The 22470-nt window shown below is 38.0% G+C and overlaps 1 protein-coding gene across 2 annotated transcripts in view; it reads right to left on the bottom strand.

The window, feature by feature from the left end:
* The window catches only part of NPAS3 (neuronal PAS domain protein 3), a 591794-nt gene that overhangs the window by 509875 nt on the left and 59449 nt on the right, over nt 1-22470 (bottom strand). The window contains exon 2 of one of the 2 annotated variants that reach the window (XM_030240757.2): nt 444-533. The exons of the other annotated variant lie outside the window; for it this stretch is intronic. Coding sequence (XP_030096617.1) covers nt 444-533 — 90 coding nt within the window. The remainder of the gene's footprint in view (nt 1-443; nt 534-22470) is intronic. 2 annotated transcript variants of the gene reach the window in all.

The raw sequence follows: 22470 nt of genomic DNA, 5'->3' as shown, positions 1-22470 counted from the left end.
ATGAAATCCTAGCTAGCATGTTAAGTCTGCTACATGACAGTATAATTTGACTTCTTAAAGGATTATGCAAATTACAACTCATCATTCCATTACATGACTGAAAAAAAGTGACAGCTAATTTATACATAGCACACCTTTCAAATCCCCAAGATGTGAAGCACCTGTGCAATACATTTTGCCTAGATTTTCTAGCGTGTACACTCTTGTTTATTGCACTGTACAGAAGCATACCTAAGAGATTTAGAAAAGTCTTAGGGTTTTTTATTTGCTTTTTAGCTTTTAGAGCACAATCCCAAAGAATTAAACAACATACTTCTGTCCCTGCTGTAGAGGTTTTGCACACAAGTGTACGGTTTCAACACACGGGTAATTTCGGAATAGCAGGAGAGCACGAGCACTAAATGCACGAGCTAGAGGCAAGACTCACACAGATTTCAACATACTTCTGGTAGGTAGATTCACAGTAGATTCCGTCATATCGGTAGATTTTCCTACATTCTGATTGGTTGGGCAGAGGATGCTGGACAGTTATTCTGTAGAGGCATCAAAAACAGATAGACATGACTAGAGGATCTCTACAGGTAACTGTAATGCAGGACAAATCAGTATGTTGAAATTGATTTTTTAAATTTTATTTTTAAATCAAATGCCTTTCTGATCTCTTTAAATCAATTGCCTTGTGCACATAACACCCACAGTTTCCACTTTTCAAAATTTGCACTGAGAGTAAACTAAACTTCAATTCTCCACAAGAATGGTGCTTTTTTTCCCCCACCAAATAAAAGTGGAGTAGGTATGGAATTTTATAAAACAAGTTGATATTCCACATAGTTTGTATACATACAGTAGTGCTTTTAAAATTGATCATTTATTGTTTACTGTTACAATCCTTCTTCAGGCAGAACATTCATTTCTATCAGCTGGGAGTTTGTCCAGACAAAGACCAAATAACCCTCCAATTTAAAATGTCAACAGCAATTCTCACATTTGCAGAGAATGAGGATGTTGTGGTATTATGAGGACTGTGATTGAAGGTGCTCAGCACCATCTGAATAATGCCATATGTTCTCGGATCGACTGAAAGAAAATGAAAGTGATTGGCAGCAATCAGGAGGTGCGCAGCATCTTGTAAAATCAGGCCCTAAAAGATTTGTCAATCATTCTCTTATTCATCCCTCCCCAGCTCCCTGTTAGCAGAAAATATAATTTGGCTATAAAAATTCAATGTTGTTTTTAAAATATACTTGGGAATTGCACACAAAACAGTACCCACCAATTTTCTTTTTTTTCCCTCTCTCTTCTCTGGAATAAAAACCCATTTTAGATGCTTTTGTGTCTTCTACAAATTAATACCTTTTTCCCTTGTAATTTAATGGTATTTCACTGGAGTAAGGATAAATTATTTGAGAAATTTTACAGGTCTTAGAAACATAGAATTTTAGGCTGTGATTTTTAAAAAATAAATATTCTAGTGAGTAGAGAATTATTTTATGTTATCATTATTTTTATGGTATTAACATCTACATAGCTCTGAGCTAGTCTTGGCTTTTAAAATTGTTTCAACAGTAATTTGAGACTGCAGGTTTGAGAAAAAAAATTAGCATCACTCTCCAGCTACAAGCTCTGTGAGCAAATGGAAAGTTATCTATTGTGGAAACTGAGGACCTTCCTCAATAAGGCTGCACCTACAGTGTGTCAAGTACAAACAATTTCATGTCTGCACAGCCCTGGTTCCTTGCTCATTTAAGGTAGAAACCTGGTCTGAGCTGGCCTCAGCACTGTTTTCACCCCTTGGGACCCCACAGGGAGAAGAAAGCTGACAACTCTGTGATGAAGGCAGGACTAAACACCTCTGAATTCTGGCATATTCCTGCATTAAGACACTTCCAGAGAGATTGATTTATTTATTGTGATACCTGGGGTTTGTAAGTTAGACATTTAAGTACCATATACACCATATGAGAAAATTTAAGTATCTTAAAATGGGATTTGAAACACAAGTGCTATCTGCAGGGAACCACATCAGCTAGTACAAGGGATCTAGGAGAGTTTCCTCTGTGTTGTGTGTGCCTGAGAGACAAACGCTTCACTTTGGGTCATACAGAAATGCCTACATCAAAGAAAATTCAAGCTTTAAAATCTTCAGTGCACCATCACACCAACTGACAAAATCCCCTAATTTAACTCCCTGGGTCATTTTTTGTTTTGGGGTTTTTTGTTTTTTGCTTTGGGATACAAGACTAGAAGAGATGCCTGTTTTTACATGGCTTCAGTAAAGACACAGGAGAACAAGTCTCTCAGTGCCTCTCAGCCAGTGGAGCCTCAGACATACATCTTCCACTGCTTCAAATATTACCAGAGACTCCTAAAATGAGGGACTTTAACTTCTGCTAAAATAACAGCCCTATTAAAGAAAAAAGTCAGGATTCATTGGATGAAACAGTGAGAGCATGTTGCATTATGAGTCATTCAAAAATGCATAAGCAATTCTTGCAAAAACTATCAGAATCCTTCCCAGATGAGTGCTCTTATCACAGGCCTTCAGAATTGTGCTCTTTCTTCCAACCACTTCTTCGGCCAAATGAGTCTGGAATAGTAACACTGGTTATTGCTATTACTTGAGTAGTTACACGAGTGCAGCAGAATACAGCTCACACCAGAAAACCTTTATTTTGAAGTGGCTATAGTATTCTTCTGGGAAGTGGAAGATGTGGATTTGAACACCCTTGTGATTAAACAAGTCCTAAATAAGTATTCACTGCAACAAGCTAGCGTAGAATACTCATCAGCCAGTTTTTGTTTGGTTGGTTTGTTTTTTGCTCTTTTTTCAGATGACAGAGAAACTGAAACACAGGAGGTTCCATTTGAACATCAGGGAAGATTTTTTTTACTGTCAGGGTGATGGAGAACTGGAACAAGGAGGTTGTAGAGCTTCCACCAGTGAGAGAGTCACACCCACCTGGACATGATCCTAGTCAAGCAGGTCCAGATAACTGTTTCTGCAACCCAGAGGGCTGGGGTAAGAGATCCTTTCCATTCTCAGACATTCTCTTATCCAAGGCCAGATCAGAGATTTGGACTGTGAACCACAACCCTGCTTTACATCTAGTCAGAATTAGGTTGGAACTTTTTTGGAGAATGGGAAGCATTATGGTGGTGGGGGGGGTTGAATTTCTTTTTTAAATTAAGCAATATATAAGGCTTTATAAAATCATAGCAGCTACTGTGAGTCGGGGTCCAAACCCTCCTTTGCACTGCATAGAGCTAGATTCCACTTGTGAAGCCAAGATCCTAGGAACTTTTAGGGACCCAGCCAATTGCCCAATGCTCTCTAAAAATTTTCTTTAACGAGTTATTTAACTCGTTAAACTACTCCCTCTATGCTGAAACAGTAATAATAATAATAGAAAAACAAAAAATCATATTCTCAAACACCAAGCTAAGTAAGACATCAATGTACATCTCTTAAAATCCCACTGATTTCATCAAGATTGCAAAGCATCTAAGTTAGCACAGAATTGGGCTTATTGTCCTTAACCTGAAAATTAAACGGTCCTGAGACACTTTGGAACGTATTTCAAAGTGCACTCAGATTCCTGACTGCAGCCAACACCAATGCTTTGGGGAGAAAAAAAATCTTTTATTTTCTTGTATAATGTTTGTCTCTCATCATTAAGGTTTATTTTAGCATAGCAAGCCTATTTCCATAAATGGACCTTTTTGCTGAATAAAAACTATTGTTTTATTTACATATTTAAAATTAGTTAAACACCATCACATGCATTTGCCCTCTGCCCCGAGTATTTTAGCTGTCATTTAATAGATTTACATTTAAAATTAATGATCATCTGGTAACTATGAGGCTATGGGTCAGAAATTAAAACTTCCTTACAGAACAGCTTATTCAGCATTCATTACTAAAACAAACTAATTTAAAAAAAAAAAAGAAAAAACACAAAATCAAGTAGCAAGAATTACTTGCTAGGATCCAAAAAAAAGTTTACCAAGACAATCAGTCTTGATCAAAGGGTATTTTTCCTCGCTAAGAAGAAAAAATTTAGGCAATCTTCACCAAATTAATTTTGTCAACTTTTTACCACATTATGTGAGCAGATATACTGTATCTCAGGTTCCACTTACAAAATTGATTTAGCTGAAGATAAAACTGTATATTGGCCATTTACTCTAGCTACTGTGTATTCTCGTTTTATTTTATGCTTTGAAATTGATTTTTTTGTATGCTTCTCTGTTAAAAATTAGAGCACTGAAGACTATTTGAGTCTGATCAACTTGCAGTGGTTAGCTCACCCCAGTTTTAGTTGAATTTTGACTGGTTTGAGAGACCAACGCCTATTCTCATGTAAGCTTTTAGACAGAGTAAGAGTTACCATTTCAAGTAACTATTTCATAATAAACGGCAAAAAGTGTGTTTTAGGTTGCAAAAAGTGAGTTTTAGGTTATGACTATCTACCTCTGTACTGTAGGCTATCTTCCAAAGAAGCCAGAAACATACCAGACAAAATGCCTACAAACACTGCATGAAACATGATATTTCACTTAATATTTGTAGCCACTATTCCTTAGGGGGTGCGCTGTGACATGATGATGCCGGGTGCACTCTCACACCTGACCTTGGTTTTTAGACATTGCACACTTTCCCTAAAAAGTTTAAAAGTATCACCTCAGATGCGAAAGGATTACAAACTGCTGTGTTTGCACATTAGACAGCTCATCTTCGTTTCTTTATGTGTCACTAAACTCTAGATGGATTCATCATAAAACTTGAGGTGGAACTTAAGTGCATTTACATACATGTGAAATGTGTAAGCTATGACTAATTTTAACTCACAGGGCAGAATTTAAATAATTAGTTACAAGAAGTCAAACTAAGGGAAAAAAGGAGGAAAGAGATGGTTAGAGGCAGAGTAGTAAATTGTTCCATTTTTGCAGGTAATCTAAATGCAAACTAGAAGCAACTTATCATGAGAATGGATTTTCCACCATCTGGTCAAATAACAGGGGATTTGTCTAGTGGCAAGCAAAGAATGGAATGATGTGAGAAAGATTAGCGGGCAAGTCCTACAGTTGGCTAAAATGTATTTTGTGCAAACAAGAACAGATGACGCCTTAACAATTACACCTGTCAAAAACTCCAGAAAGCAATCCATCTCTGAACAGCCCAGTTGAAAACAGGCTAGTTCATAACAAAATGAATTTTTTTAAACAATTGCCAGCCATAACAGTTTGATGCATGACAAGCTTAGGAAGTTGCGTTCCACGTACAGCTGAAACCTTAACTAACTGGACCCTGCTTTTCTCTGATAAGTAAGGTATTAAACTACATTAAAAATAAAAAAAAAATCTTAAGTGAAACAATGCAAATAGCTAATAATCTTGGAAAGCAAGAAAATTCAGAGTTAAGCCTGACATATAGACTCTGTAAATTACATACTCCAGTATGTCCTACATGAATTGGTCCAAGAAGGGTTTTTTTTTAAGAATGGCCTTTTTTGTGAGAGTCAAAAAATACCAGATAGTATCTCAACTGGCATGCCTTGCATAGAATACAGACACTTCCTAAAATTAAAGGTTTTTCTAAATATAGATATGAAGCCTTAAAATTACTACCCTATATATCCTGCCAGAAGGCAGAATTCTAATAATGTTTTCTGTAGAGATATGATTTCTTTCTTCAGAAAAGATATAATCTCAAGGTGCAACAATATTTTTCACCAATTCCAAGGTGATTTTCTTTAAAATTAACTGTTTATATATGCATCTAATGTTTCAGCATCTAAACTTGCCACATACTAATACTTTTTTAAAATAGTCATAGTTCCCTACAGAAGATGGAAATCATAGCTCATGTATCTATTTGGAATGGATGGTGACACAAGACTGTCCCAGAATTAAGTTTTTTGTACCGTTTGGTCTCTGGCTTTCAAATATTCAAGCAGAACTTGTTACTTCATTAAGCAATTTAACAAAGTGATTTCATGAAAGAGTTCACAGAAAGTCAACCTAATGTACTGCTGTCAGCAGACTCTAGCAAGGCAAATCAGAGGAGAGCTTGAGGGGCTACTTTCTTCTTCCTCTTAGAAGACCATGGAGATGATTTGGGGTGGTTATTCATCTACCTTAATTTTTTCTCTTGTGAGAGATACAGAGAATAGCATTTTTCCACACTTCGAATTCAGGTGGGCCAGAAGAACAGCTATGGAGCAAACGGCCAACAGCATTATCCATGGTCAAAGCCAAAGCTGGGTCAGAGCCTCCCTGTTGTCTTGGCATGGGTGAGAACTCATTGAGTGCAACGTGGGCAATAGGAAAGAAACCCAAGTGTTCTGACTGCAAACTTCTCAGTTCGGAGGTAGCTGACAGTTCTTACTCGAGATGGCAATTTGAAAGTCCTTGTGGGTTCTTGAGCTCATTCTTGGGGAGACTTGGTAGGCTGTAGTTCATTTTTCCCCTGGGCTCAATTTTGCTGTGTATCTGGTACAGTCAAGATCTGCTGCTAGAGTTGAATTTCCAAACACTGATATAGTTATTCCCATAAAATATTTGAAAATAAAACAGAAATCATGCAAGATATACCTTTCTTTTCCTTTTGTTCCTGTCTCCTAAGAATTCCAAGATAACGCTTGGCAGAGATCAAGGTGCTGCATTTAACCCTGTGGTTCACACACTGCTCATTTCTGCATCTTCTCCACACCTCAAGAGACCAACAATATTTTTCAAGCCTGTAGTAGTAACACAGGCTTGTTGTTGGAAGGCTTTTCTGTGTAGGACAGCTCTTACATTCAACTCTCAATTAGTAAAAATAGTGTGATTTAGAGCTTCCTCCCTCAGAACTAATAAATCTATTCTGAACAATGTATTGCCTCTATTTTACCCTACAAATATCAGCAGAGTAACATTGCTCCCAGAGGACAAGGGTTTTTCATTGAAAATGCAGGAATGGAGAGAGTGAGGGCTTAGATTCAGACAATTCTAGGCCTCCAAAACTGTTGGTCCCTGGGAAACATAATACTCAGCTGCCAATTAAGCTACATTCATCTAGTTCAAAGTTTCTAATTACTGTGAATTTTTAAAAATCAACATTATTTTGTTAGCCTTAAATTTAGTGAGTAAAGAATATCCAGAATTTTATCACAAGAAAAAAACAAATTAACACCTCTCACCATAGCCAAAACTTAAGTGATGTCAGCCATGGAAGAAGATATTGCAGAAACTCAGATGTATTTAAATTTTCCAAACGAAAGCTTGTCTGTGTCTCCTTTAGTTTCATCTCTGGGCAGGTTTTCCCCTATATTATAACTTCAGCTTTCTATATATCCCTATATGCTCTTCCTTTACTTTTCTATTCCATTTTTGTGCATAGCCATTTTTAGAATGAGGCCCTACCACTTTTTTATTCAAGCAACACACACAAGTAATTATAGTTGCAGTTGTACTTTTCTCTTTAAAATGGAGTATTTAAAAGCTAAAACATCTGATATGGTATGAGATTTCTTCCATTTCACCATGTGACAGAAAACAGAATGAATGTAAGTCAGAGTAATGTAGACAATTATTCTGGTGATTTGACTAATATTGAGAGGAAAAAAAAGAGAATAATCTACTTGGGCCTTCTGTATGATGCTTTTGATATCTCTGATACCTCCTGAAGAAAAGAAAGGGCTCAAGTAGTCAGGCCATCACTAGAACCACCACTCATCTCTACCCCTAGTCTGTGCATTAGGCAGGAGAAGAAAACTTATATGCATTTCCTACGCCATCAGATTTCAAAGATGATCCAGAGAGTTCCCTTAAAATACAATCAGGTCACAATTTGAGGAACATCAGTGTAGGCTGAAAGAACAGACAATATCTCAGAGGCACATCTGAAATGTATGAGAGAATACCACTAATGTAAACATTTGTTCCAGAAATAAGTGCCCCTTATGGTCCATGTGTGACCTCACCTGCTGCCTGAACCAGAGTCCCCTGTGCATATCCCCAGACCTTACTGCACTGTGCAGTAGGATACCTGCACAGAAAATTAATAAGGCTTTGGATGACTTGCATGTCAGAGCCCCCGCTCACCACAAAACTCAGGTTTAGCTTCCCTGATCCTACTCCTCTCTTCTCTGTCCTTACAACTGTAGGGACTGATGAGGAAGAAATATCAAGAATAGCCAGCCTATATTGATAGGCTACAAGCCTGGTGTTACCAGCAGAACTTCAGGATCCTGGCTTGGTTTACAAACAACTGACCTGATAGAAATAAAGGCTTCACCTGCCTCCAAGGCGAAAAAGGATCTTTGCCCAGAAGCCAATAGGGTTCATTGAATGAGCTTTAAGCTAGACTTGAAATTAAAAAGAGCTAAAACTCAGCTCACAAGAGATAAACCAGGAGCCAGCACACTGAGGTCTGAGGGATGGGCTGACACAGTCCTTTGGTCTGCCATCTCAGTGAAGGCAGGGAATGGAGAGCTGTGTGGCAGCAAAGACACAAGGGTTATAGATGTGTTAGAGACCACAGAAGCACATGAAAATGGTGATCTAGGAATTAAGGCTTCTGCTCCTCAAGGTGGTGTTGGGACCAATAACCCTAGCTGAAGGGCCCCTACACCAGTACACATGGCACAAGCAACAGACTGGAGGAGCTGAAAACAACCATGCAGCAGGAAAAGTGCCACCAGTTTTCTGAGACTTTCCATCATGGAAGCATGGTGGGAAGACTCATCTAACCAAAGTGCTGCAATGGTACACTCTCCAGAAAGGATAAACAAGGAAAGAGAGGCAGCTGAGATACTTAATGGCTTCTTTGCCTCAGTCTCTATTAGTAAGACCAGCTGCTCTCTGGGTACCCAGTTTCTTGAGCTGGAACACAGGGACCAGGAGAAGAATGAAGCCCCCATAATCCATAGGGAGATGTTGCAGATGTTTACTGAGACAATTTTCAGCATTTTCCAGCAGTCCTGGCTGACTTGCAGGGTGCCAGGTGACTGGAGGCTGGCAAAGGTGATGCCCACCTACAAGAAGGGCTAGAAGGAGAATCCAAAGAACTACAGACCTGTCAACCTAACCCCAGTGTCAGGGAAGGTCTGCCATAGAGCAGATCCCCTTGAGTGCCATCACACAGTCCATAAAGCACAACCAGGGGGTCAGGCCCAGCCAGCATGGGTTTGTGAAAGGCACGTCCTGCTAGACTAAACTAACCTCCATCTAAGCTAGAGTGACCCCACTTAGGGAACAAGGCTGTGGATGCAGTCCACCTGGACTCCAGTAAAACCTTTGGTACCATTTTCCACAGCATGCCCCTGGAGAAATTAGCTGTTCATTCAGCTTCACTGGGAAAAACTTTGGTTGGATGGGCAAGGCCGTGGTGAGGAGGTCAATGGAATTAAATCCAGCTGGTGACCAGTCACAAATGGAGCTCCCCAAGGCTCAGTATTAGGCCCAGTCCTGTTTAATACCTTTAATCAGATTGCAGATGACAGCAATTTAGGCAGGAGTATCCATATGCTGGAGGACAGGAAGGCTTTTCAGACAGATCTGGACAGGCTGGATCAATGAACCAAGGCCAACTGTAAGAGGTTCAACAAGGTGAAGGGTCAGGTCCTGCTTTGGGTCACACCCACACCAGGCAGTGCTACAGGCTAGGAGAAGCGTGGCTGGAAAGCTGCCCAGTGGAAAAGGACCTGGGGATGGTGCTTGATGGTGCTTAGCAGCAGCTGAACATGAATATGCGAGCAGATGGCCAAGCAAGCCAATGGCATCCTGGCCTGCATCAGCAATAGAGTGGCCAGCAGGGCTGCAGAGGAGATTGTCCCCCTGGATTGGGCATGGTGAGGCCACATCTCGAGTCCTGTGCTCAGTTCAGGTCTCTCACTGCAAGAAAGACATTGAGATGCTGGTGCATGTCCAGAGAAGGGAAACAGACCTGACTCTTCTCTCTAGTAACAAGCAAAAAGGAAAGAGGAAACTGCCTCAACTTGGACTAGGGGAGATTTAGACTGAAAATTAGGAAAGACTTCCTCACCAAGAAGTTTATCCAAGTACTGAAAGAGGCCATCCAGGGGGGAGGTGGAGTCATCAGCCATGGAGGTATTTAAGTGATATTTAAGTGTGCAAATGTGGCACTTAGTGACGTGGGTCAATGGTGAACTGGTCAATGTTAGGCCAGAAACTGCACTTGATGATCTTAAAGTGTTTTTCCCCAACATAAAGTCAATGGGGAGGCTTCTTAGAGTAAAATTGACCGTAATCCATCTAGAAGGACTTAAAGCATTTCCAGGGCATTGCAGTGTTAGATAAACTAACCTCTATATCCACAGTCTTTTTCTTTTTTCCCCCCTCCAACACGCCAATATTATGAAGAAGCACTGACTGCAGCAATCATCCATATTGATTATGCTGCTTGGGCCTGATGTTCTGTTGCATTTTATAAGCACAAAGTATAAACAGCTTTTTAAAAATACCTGCCCTGAGGTTAAAATTGTTTCAGAAGTCCATTCAGATAGTAGTTGGCTCACATCTACTTTAACATACATAGTTCTATCTTTTTTTTTTTTTTTAAACTTCTCTGAAATTGAATATTCTTTACATAGAGACCATCAGGGACCTCTGTCTAGGGAGAAGATACTAAAACCAGATAGTTATTCTTACATAGGAACCTGATTTCACATCGATTAAAAAGTAAGCTTAGCAACTGCTTTCAAGTTAAGCAGTTGAATAGTTTTACATGTCTTGTCCTGGATCCTTTGCAACTAAAAACATCTGCAGTTGAGAAAGACTCTGAGGTGAAGCCCAAGGTCAAAGAGCAGGTCAGTAGCACACAGAAATGAAGTGAGGTCTTGAATTTCCAACCCTTGGACCATCCCCTGCTGAAAAGGTGAATGTTCTCAGTACTTCAGCATATGTCAAATCCATTCTGAATCCTTCTGTATTTTTGATATAATGAATGAAGAATGCATTGAAATTCAGTAATTGATCATAGAGCGTAGGAAGGGAGGTTGAGCCTATTTTTGTATTCTTAAATGTAAACTTGCACTTTAGAGCCACTTGAATCTCCCATTATCAGCATAATAAATAAGAGGATTCAGGGTATATCACTATTTTCTGTCATGTATTTCTCATTTTATTTTTCTTGATACTTACCCAGCCTCTTTGCATTAAACACAAGTAAATTTTGTAACTTCAGACTGACTCTATTTTTGCTATATCTTTCTCAGTGATCAGAACTGAACACATTATTCAAGTGATGCTGTACCATTGATCTATATACCACAACATATTTGTTATAATGCTCTCACTACAGTATCATTAGATGCATTTTCAGTACAATTTTCTACCCCATCCCTCAGCATTGCTTAACATTTTGTTTGCTTTTATGTTTAGTGTTGCACACTACAGCAAAGATTTTTCACTGAGCTGTCCTCAGTGACATCCAGGCATATTTCCTCTAGGTTATAGTTAATTTAGAACCCAGCAATGTGTATGAGTAGTTCAAATTGTTTTTTTCCAATGTGCACTACGTTTCATCTGTCAGCAATGAATCATTTGTCGTTATGCTGCCTGTTAGCTCAGTGAGGTGCCTCAGAAGTCCCTCACAGTTTCTTCTACTCTCTACAAACCTAAGCTGAAGTGAGCTTCTTGCATATCTTACTTTTTCAAAAATACTCATACCTGTCTTAAATTTTCCACCAAAAAATTTAATGGGGCACATATTCAGAAACTTTTAACAGTCAGAAAATATAACATCATTTTTCCCTCATCCTGGTTAATATTTTTAAACAATTTTCTAACAGATTGGAAAAGCACTTTTTTAAAGTATAAAAGTCATTCTAGTTTCTTGAACAGCCTTAAGTCTTTTGTAATTTCTTTTTTGCTTTCAAATACATTGTGGATGTTTTATTGTAAAATGCTCCTTGGTTAGTTTTACTCATATTGTTACTGGGAAGTGCTTTTTAAAAATATTTGAACGCTCATTTTGCCATTGATTTGACAAAAGAGACTCAGTAGCAGAACTAGAGCCACAGAGCTAAATGCAATCTTCAGTCCATAGTCTAAGTGGTCTGAATAAGGCTGTAGGTTTCATTCCTTGACATGTGAACAAGGAGGAAAAAACCAAACTGCTTAAGCAATACACCTTCTTCCACAGGTTTAAAATCCTTATCCTTGGTGCCCCAGTATAAGCAGTATTTTTGCTGGTGGATTAATGCAGTTAATGGCCATCCATTTCTGCTGGCAGGAACTTCTAGGACAGTATGATGCATAAAGCACTTATGCCAAGCTCTGCAGAACACAGGGGCAAATAAATTTCGAGCTGTACATCAGTGCTAAAGGTTTCCAGACCCCTCAGTGCGGGGATAGTCCAGTTTGGCAGGTTTCTCCCTCAATTTTTTTTCTCTTTTTAAAAAAGAAGGAATTAATCATTTGTCTCTAGACCCTTTATGGGATCTTCATGCTGTCATTTTGATGTTTCTGTTTCATGAACAAAAAGTAAACAGGTAAAACTCATAAGTAATATCTTGATACGTGTATTCTATTCATTATAACAATTAAATTTACAGAGATAGGGAATATGCTCCTGAGAATAAGCTTCCTGAAGTTTGACTTGGGCTGGAGCCAAAACATTTCAGGTTTAGTACTCATGAGTATTATTTAGAAGATAAATTGCTTGATATCAGATTTTGGGAAAAGTAGAATTAGCATCAAGTCTTGTTCCACAGCAATTCATTAGAGGGTACATACCCTGTATTACTTGCTCATATTCACAATAATAATTAAAAAACAAAACAAACCTCTGGCGAAGGGAATTTAGCTTTAATAAAATGTTTTGAAAATGCTGTTAGGGAGTATTCCATTGAAGGAAAAACAATAAACACTTTATTTTTATGTTATAATATTTTATGGCTTCAAAAAGATTTTGAGCACTATACAGTCTTAAAAGTCTTTCAAGCTGATTATTCCTATGAATAGGGGACCCCATTATTGATCTTGAACTTTTGAGTGACAAAAATAGTTATTGAACCACTATGCAGCAATTCCTCACAAAATACACCCTTGCAGAAAGGATTACCTACAACTAAAACTGTTTTTATGAAGAAACAACGGCAGCAAGGAAATAAAAACTGCTTATTTTCCCTTTGCTTACTTGGAGACCAAGTCTTTGCAGATGTTGAACTTATGCTTGTAGCAATACATGTACAGAAATGTGCACACACCATTCACATACACACATCTGAACAGGAATTGACTTATAAGTAACAAATATTCTTCCTCTTATCTTGCAACTGCAATTTTCATCATGAGTATGTAAACCTTATTTTTACTCAACACTGTAAGCAACCATAAAACTTACATTTGTTTGTAGATAAAACCACATGGCTATTATTCCTTGAAACTACACTACTGCACACATGCTTATTCTTCAATATTGGGTTGAGCTGTATGTATTGCATTATGTCACTTAATTCACATTTCAAGCATAACACAAGTTTAAGGTTACTTTCAAAAACAAAACCAGATCAGTCTAAAATTAATGATAATAAGCCTGAAGTTGTACAGGAAACCACAGATGTCACAGCAGTCAAAAAGGATGATGCTGAAGTTAAAAAAATTATCTCAGGAGCTAGTACTCAAATATATCAACTATTAACTGCCTATTGCTGGCTTAGACCTATCCTGAAGGGTATCTTTCTTGAGATACACCTCTTTGTGAACAAGGAGTAAAAACATAAGGCAGTCTAAATGTATTAATGGGGAGAAAACAGCTGGTGGCACTGAAAGCCTCAGAGAAGAAGGCAGTACAAGTGCTTTTTTATTTTTTAAAAATTGTTTCAACTTGCTTAGAAGGGGAAAAGAATAAAAAAAGCTTCTCAGCAGCACCACCTGTTTATTTTACTTTTGATTCCCACTTAGGTGATTCTTATGAGGCCATTTCAGCATGCTTTAAAAGGATTCTTAAAGCAGCTCCTTTTTTTCTCTTTGGTTGGTCGCTTTTTTTTGTTTGGTTGGGTTTTTGTTGTTTGTTTTTGTTTCTTTGTTTTAACACTACTACTGGACAGTGATACTGCATCAATAAGTATGACTTGAGCCTCTACTTGACAATGATGTGATTATGCTTTGGAAATGTGGTGAGTTTTACACCACCTTTATGGTTCTATTATACAGACTGCATTACTATGCACCTCCTGTTCCCCAGATTCTGACAATGCAAAAAATCTAAGCTGGTAAAAGCCAGAATGAACACATGAAGGAGCAATAAAAGGATCAGATTATTTATATGGCTAAGTATTGCTAATACATATAGAGATAGCAATACTCTCTCATTAATTTCATTGTAAACAGTTTCATAAATTAGTGAATTCCAGAAAGTCCACTTATCTTTACAGGGTTTAGCACTGCTTCATAAACCACATTACATTGCAAGTGTTTTTTTACTTCAATCATGATGGCAAAATTATTACAGTCACAATTTTTAGTGGGGGGGGAAGAATGGCAGAGGAATGTCCCATTAAGAGACATTCATTTTATAACAGAAATCCATAGATATCCTATTTCCTACCACAATTTTGGAAAAACTAATGTTTATCCAGCAGTTCATGCAGTTTCTTGATTTCAAAGGCAGTAAAGGCTATTAAACCAATCTAGCTAATAGCACAATAGACTTCCTGGTGCAAGCATAAATGGCCATTATATCTTCAATTTGTCTTTGCTTTCAGTAATCCTCCAGTAAATCACATTCAGAAATAAATAAATAAATAAATCTTCAAAATCCTGATATTTCATGAATAACTATTAGTTAGCAATCAGGAATGGAGAATGCATTTTATTTCTGGTTTGATTTTTTTTTTTTTTTAAGCAAAGCATTGAGTTTAGTTTTGCAAGAGCTTTAAATACTTCAATAACAGTCTCCTTACTTTAAATGCAGGTATGGGCTAATATGGTTTTACCTTTGAAAACTCAAATACTAGTAAAAAAAAAAGCTATATATATATATTAGTTCATGATAAGGTCAAATGAAAATGTGCAGCCACCTTAAAATACTTAACTATTTGACACATTTCTCCTCTTCAGTAACAACAAACTTTATCAGATACATTTAGGAACAGAACTCCTAAATGGTCTTCCCAGTGAGGATTTATTCTGGCTGCAAACATGCTGCACATGCTATTGAAAGTGTTTAATAATAGAAGACCATGCACTTTCATGTAATTCATAATTAGAAGATGACTACAACTGCATTATTTAAAATCAAGCCTTTGTTATCAGCACCAGTTTTAGACAGAAGCTGAGAATCATTTGTGAGCTGTGGCAGACCCAGACTGTTCAAAGCAATTGCTGTTCAGCATGAAAGCTGCAATGGAGGTCACAGAACAGGTCAGGAGGAAAGATAGTGTATCGATTTCACACCAGGAATAGAGGGGAAGCGAGGGCCCACTGTTGCTGCATGTGATGTATTTCACTTCAGTTTAAGGCACATTTCATTCCAATTCAAGAGGGGGTGGGGAGCAAAGGGTGAGCGGATTTCACACTGAATCATGATGAATTCTGGACTTGTGTATTCCAGTAAATATCTCCTTCCTGACATTAAGTATTTCTATAGAAGACTGAATACAATGGGAATTAGACTGCAATCAGATAGCAGAAGAGGACTCCTGGGGGAAAAGAAAAACAAAACCAAACCAAAACACAACCCCAAAGAAAACCTGTCACCAAAACCAAATAAGATTAGGTGTACTGCCTCCCAGATTAGTATATACAAATCTTGTCTCAAACCCAGAAAACTGTTACAGATTAAGTCCACTAAAGAAACTGTACTTTGTTCCAATATTCATGCTGCTGAAGACAACTTTATATGATACTCTAATATTTTATTAAAACATCGTTAAGGCACATAAACCTAAGCCAAAAGGCTTCAAAAACTAAAGGACAGAAAGTCTGTTCACACAAACCTCCCAGCCATGCAAGCACAAAGGCTTACTTGCTGCAAAGAGAATAGAATCCCTGAAAAAAATATTTAAATGCATCAGTGTAATAAACACACTAAAAACTGGTGGGTAATTGTATTTTATTTTCATTTTATATGGTAATATAAATTGATATTTCAAATGACCCTGATTACTCCAGCAAAGGATATTAGCAACTATCCTTGTTTCCTAGAAGAGCCTTGATGATTATTCATACTTCATTGCCTAGTAATAATGGCCAACTTCTGCTCCAACTTATTTTTTAAATAAAAAAATAAACGGAAAATAAAAACATCCATTCTAATGAGGAAAGCATTAACTGCAACTAGAGGGATATTTCTCAAGTTACTTGGTAACAGGCCGGCCTTGTTCATTTTTTTTCCAACACTGAGAAACATTATTTCCAGTACTTTTGCCCAGTATGCTGTAAAATTGTCAGCATCTAAACTGTTCAGTTCACATACAGGGTAATGGTCAAATGCTAAGACTTTTATGGATAAAGTGCTCCCTCCCTCCCCCCCCCCGATTTTAGTTTGCATAATTTGTTCTCTGAAAAACTGCTCCTCTTTTTAAATGCTGACTCTGCTTTTCTGCTTGTGACAATATTTTACAACTTTTCTAGATCTTTATATTGGCTCCATAACAATAGCAAAATAGCCAGACACTGACATATTTCAGAACAAAAAAGGACTATATTTGAGACTGCACAGAGATTTCCTATTAAATTATTTATATTAGTTCACTTCCACGTCATTATTTCTTTTCAACTGTTCTAAGGCATCAATGTCAACTTCTTGAACCCTCTCATGAAAGCTTTGCTGTCATCAGGGTCTATTTCAGCATCCTTAATTCTGCATAAGGAATCAGTTACCCAGCAAGTTTCCAATCACAAAGGGCCAGATGTTCCTCTCTGCTACATGCTGGAGCTGGCCAGACGGGCCCCTCACTAAGACTGAGGAGGGCAAAAGGTGGCTGTGCAGAGAGAGAGAGAGTGTGTGTGTGCTACTGGCCTGCTACAAAACAGCTGAGCCTGTGGTGCACAAACAGAGAAAAAACTCAAAACAGTGGAAATTGTTAACAAACGCAAGCGAGAGTAGCAGTGAAGTACTCCAGGATCCACGAGGAAATATCATTAACTTGCACTGTGAAATTCCATAAGAGTTACTACTTCTAAATCATTTGACAACTTTGATGATGCTGTGCTGTAGAAATGTATAGAAATCCCAGTGCTGTGCTATATAAATGTATAGAAATGTTCCACAGGGTTGAGTGAGGCTTCAGTGGATTAGCACCTGCTGGCTACAGACAAAGTCAAAATCCACTAATGCTATTTGATCTACAGACTCCTGCTGACACCAGGCATCACGAGACCCTCCCTCCTCTGACATGTGGTATATAGCTAAACTTCCTGTGATGGCTCCTCTCAGGAACATCCAAAAGCATTGTGGTGCTGACAATTGTTCCCTAAAGGCCATGAAGAGTAGAGTATCTGCAGACACAGTTTCCTGAGCAAAGGCCAAGAGGACAGACATCTCTCTTCATGGTGCTGATATCCAGAACTACCTCTTCCCGTTAAGCAGAGACAATGCTAGCATTAAAATCTCTTCATCTCACTTTTTACTGGACTTCCAGATAGTACCAGCAGCCAAAACAGTCATTTTTCCATTTACATTTGGACAGACAATTGCTATTTCTTAATGGACAAGGATTTTAGCAAGAGAATAAACCATTAAAACCAGCGTAGGCTAAGCTATTCTAATAAGCAATTTGAAAAGAGCTTGCAAGTCACCCATATGGAACAGAACATAAATCCAAAGTAGTTACCTGAAACACTGTAATTCAACATAGCCCACAGTGATTGCCAGGCAAAATTTCAACTCCAAGCTAATCTGAAATTCAGTGGTATCAATGGCATAAGTCCCCCCTGTTTTATACACCCTCACATTTCCCCTGAATGTTGACATGGCAGTTTTGCTTATCTGGGACACATCAGCTGGCACACAGGGAGCAGTGTGCAGCTGTGGCACTTGCTTTCATTACAGCTCAAGTTAAGCCCAAGGCTTCCCCATGCCACTGAGAGGTTTGTGCCATGCATTGCTGCCGCTATTCCTTGCTCAGGTGATGTGGCCCTGCAGTGGGGGTTCCTCAAAAGTCAGCCCCAAAAGCTGTACCAGGTACACCCACACGCTCCATGGCTGGGGAAACGTGGCAGGAGCACCAATTGTACCATCAGCTGGAATGGTTATGGTGCCTGTGGGCTGGGGAAGCTGTTGCATTCTTCCAACTGTTCTAGATCCTGCATTTTTCAGTACTGGCACAATATTCTATCGTTCACACAAAGTGCTCCATTACCTCATTGACTGAAGTGACCTGTGCTGTCAAAAAAAAAGTTCACTAAAAATTCAAAGAAATGTGAAATCTGAGTATTTTCTTTTTCCTCTTCAAGAGTGTGAAGAATGGGAATTAGAAAGAAGAGAGAAAAGCAAAGGGGCTTGGGTTAAGTTCAATTAGCAGTAGAGCATACTCGGGAAAGGTGTGTGCATAAAATACAGGCCTCAGGGAATAACAGTGGTAAATAGACAAATTAAACTTCAAGAGTCTTTCTAACCTCTCATATAAATAATTTTTTTTTAAATATTTACTGAGTGTAAAAAGATCAGCCTTAGACACTTGCAATGAACATGATAAATGGTCATATTGCATATGTGTTAATTAATACTAACCCCTCTCTGGATAACGGGAAAAAAAAATATGCAAAAAAAATCCATACAAACCCTACAACAAAAAAACCTAAAGCATTTACAGACACAATATACACGCTTTTAAGCAAAGTGAGCCTGGCAGGTGGGTGTGCTCCAAGTAAACTGCACCACCATTTACTTCCTATATGGAAACAACAACTTGAAAAAATGATAATCAAGTGCAAAGCATTAAATTGCATCTTCTACTTGTTAGATGCTTTTACCAAAAAATTCAGCCACTTCAGCAACAATCTCATCCAAACTACAATATTTGGAGTAAATGGTGTGAATAGAAACTTTCAGTTCTACACTAGGCATTTCCACAGATTGACCTAAAACACAGTGAGTTTCTGCACAGTCGACTTAATCCCTAGCCAAGAAGTAAATGTGCTAGAAGCATCCTTCACAACACTGTATAGTAATCCACACCATTTCTGCTTATGTTTTGGGTTTTTTTGAAACAAGGATACAACACATCTCAGTTACACAAAAATATGTCACCCAGCTCTTTTGAGAATGAAAGAATTCCCCTCAATGCCATAAACCACAAATATTTTTTGGAAATGTCCACAAATTATTTTTTTCTACTAACCATTTGCCCAAGCAAGAAAAATATACAAAGATAACACTTTGAAACCTCACAAGTGTTACTCTTTCAAAAGAATGGCAAAAATCAGTTTTGGTTCATTTAGTTGATTACCTTTTTCAGCTTTACTGCAGTCTATTTTTTTCCCCACTACCTAGCCAGAAGAAGACTGTTGAAAAGTCAGAACTGAACTAGACATACTAAAACCCACAAAAAACCCCACAGAAACTCCCACCCAAAACACCCCCCCACCACATGTAAGAAACTCAAATCCTGAAAATAACTCTGCAGCCTGACAGTTTGAACTTTCTGTGGAGGATTACTTAAGGACTACATGTAATTAACCATAATTGCACATTATCTTCCTCAGTTTAAAGAGGGAAAACAACCAATATGGGTTCTTTCTGGTCTCTTATAACATTTTTGTGCCCTGTATTTTAACAGTAATTTATTTGCACTAAAAAACACAATAAAGAATAAATTTCTGAGATTTCCACCAAGTACAAGTAGCAAGACTTGGTTTAGAACCAATATCAGAACAACTGATCACAATGTTGCAATTGCTATCCACTTGCTTAAAGGATGACTACAAATGAACTGGTATTCTGTTAGGGCAAAACACTCATGGACTTTGTGTTTCAGAAAAAGGACTGCATTATAATGAATATTTTTAGAATTTTCATTTATTGCAGGCATAGAGGGTGCTATTAGTCCTTCCAATTCTGAGGGAATGAACACTTTAATAATGTGTAATTCAAGGATGAAAAGGTTGAGAGCAATGGTTTTGAATAGATATTTTAGGTCTTCCAGTTTAGGAGACATTTCAAAACAAAACGGTTTTTGTGATCCCTTGGCAGAAGGGAAAAAAAAAAAGCAAAGAAAAATCTGAAAGGCAAGCAATGTACTTTCTATGTAATATTAAAGAAAACAATGCTGTTTAAAAGAAAAAAGCAGCATGCCTTTCACATTTTATGTCCTAAGTAGGTTTAAGTACTGCCTATTACTTGTCAAGAATTCAATAGCAAATAGAAACTTTCCAGGTTGACGTGCTGGGGCAGACGAAGGTCATTCTTTAAAGCATTTTCTCCCCTGAGAGGAAAACCTGGAAGGATGCTGTTTGAGCAATTTATACCAAGCACAGCAAGTCATTAGATGTCTGTGCTGCAAGTCTGCCATGATCCCAATTCCACAGCCATGTGTGGTTACCATGGTGGGAACCAGCTCCAAAAGCCAGTGAGTCAAAGGAGCTCAGAGGTGTGTGTTTTCTTCTCAACGTGCTGAGCAGATATGGGCACCGTAAATCTCATACAGAACAGCAAGGCAGCAGAGATGGACACCACACATTATATTTCAAAAAAGTAAATTTTCAGTTTTGGAGAGGGATACATGATTGAGGAGGGAAAAAAAAAACCAAACAACAGTTTGCAGGTCGAAAAACATTCTTTCCAGTCAGTGTTTTGATGAGAATTTCTCTCCTGATTCAGTTTGACTTCAAAACAAAAGCTAAACAGTAAGGAACCCAAAGCATCTGTGAGTAACTACTACACCCTTAATTTCAGAGTCAAGAGACTTCTATTCTAAATAGCCAAAACAATATAACTCCTGACCTGTACTCTGTAAAGATTTAAACTCAGCTATTTTGGAAAACCCAGCCATCCAGGAAGAATACAGGGCTTGCAAATAACTTCTTTTTCCTGGAGAAGGTTACAAAATGATGCAAAGATGTCATGCTTTCAGTTATAGCAAGCAATACACAATACGGATTTGCTCATACAGACTATGACCTTATTCCATTTATATGGGTAGAATTTCAAGTCTAATGCAGACCTACATGTCCAAAGAGGAGCATAAATGAATCTATGAAGTACAAGCTCCTGTTATGCACACAACATGTAGCACTACCTAATGTGTGATTTTCACTGTAGATTTGAAATCACACAAAACCAAAAGCATTTTACCCAACAAGAACAGTGTATGGACCATCCTACTCCTCCTTCTCTCAGGGCTTTTACAGTCCAGGCTGACACACATTCCTCTACTTGCTATCCCCAAGGACAGCCCTGTCTTGCATATCTCAGCTAAAGCAGAGACTTCCCTTCCTGTCATGGGCTGCTTTACTGGTCTGTCCAGAGTCCTTCCTATGCCTCTAAGCCATATATAAGGAAAGTGAATCCTCAAGTTTTTGACCAATTTTATCCTCCCCACACTTGTGGAATGGTTTTGTGTTTACAGCTTCAGCATGTCTTAGAAAAGCTCAGGAACAGAATTGTATGCCTATATAATATTATTTTTAACTCTCAAACTTCATTACAGAATCTCTACATTTGTATACAAGCACAATATAAGTGATCTCATATTTTATGGCCTCCTCAGAATACTTTCCTGTAACATCTGAATTTGTCCCTTTAGCTTCAGGAGTTATATGAGCAACTTTAATATCCTCTAGGGACATCCTGCATTTCTTGTACATTTGCATATCCCAATTCTCTCATATTTCTAACATTGGGAAATTCATCAAGTTAAAATTCTATGGAAAAAAAGAAATCACTTTAAAAGAGAAAATTAGGCCACCAGAGTCAGTAAGACAAGCAAAAGTAGAAAAACCAAGCAAAACCTCCATCATTAGCTGCATGCTATCCAATTAGCTTCTGCAATAGTCTGTATTAAACAGGATATGTGCTATTGTATGTTCAAGGAGGGCAGAAGACATGCTCAATCTTGCTGTTTCTTAATTTCTTATTATTTAGTCAAACAAAAAAGCATTTCTGTACTCTACATTTACTGATCTCCACTATAAAATAACCAACAGAATGCATATCATGCCTAGAAATCAGTTTCCATTTACATCAAACATCAGCTCTATGTATAGCTTTATGTTCTTCTCTCAATGGGAAAGTAAGAATGCTTTTGTCCACATGAAGATTATCCAATTACCTCTCTAACATCACAGGGTCTTAAAATAAATCATATATGCAACCAATTCAAACCTTAGGACACACACAAAGGAGACAAAAGTACAAAAGAAAACAAGGGAGATTCAAACATACATGTGAACATTAAGGCACTGATATTAAATTTCTAACAGAAACGTGCCTTTAAAAAGCCACTGCATTTCTACAGCTGTATTTTCCTTCTCTATGCATGGTCAAAGTCCCACTGAAATCAACATCAAAACACATAT

The sequence above is a fragment of the Serinus canaria genome, chromosome 5, assembly GCF_022539315.1.
Source record: "Serinus canaria isolate serCan28SL12 chromosome 5, serCan2020, whole genome shotgun sequence".
NCBI lineage: Eukaryota > Metazoa > Chordata > Aves > Passeriformes > Fringillidae > Serinus > Serinus canaria.
This window is presented reverse-complemented; position numbering and strand designations above follow the sequence as displayed.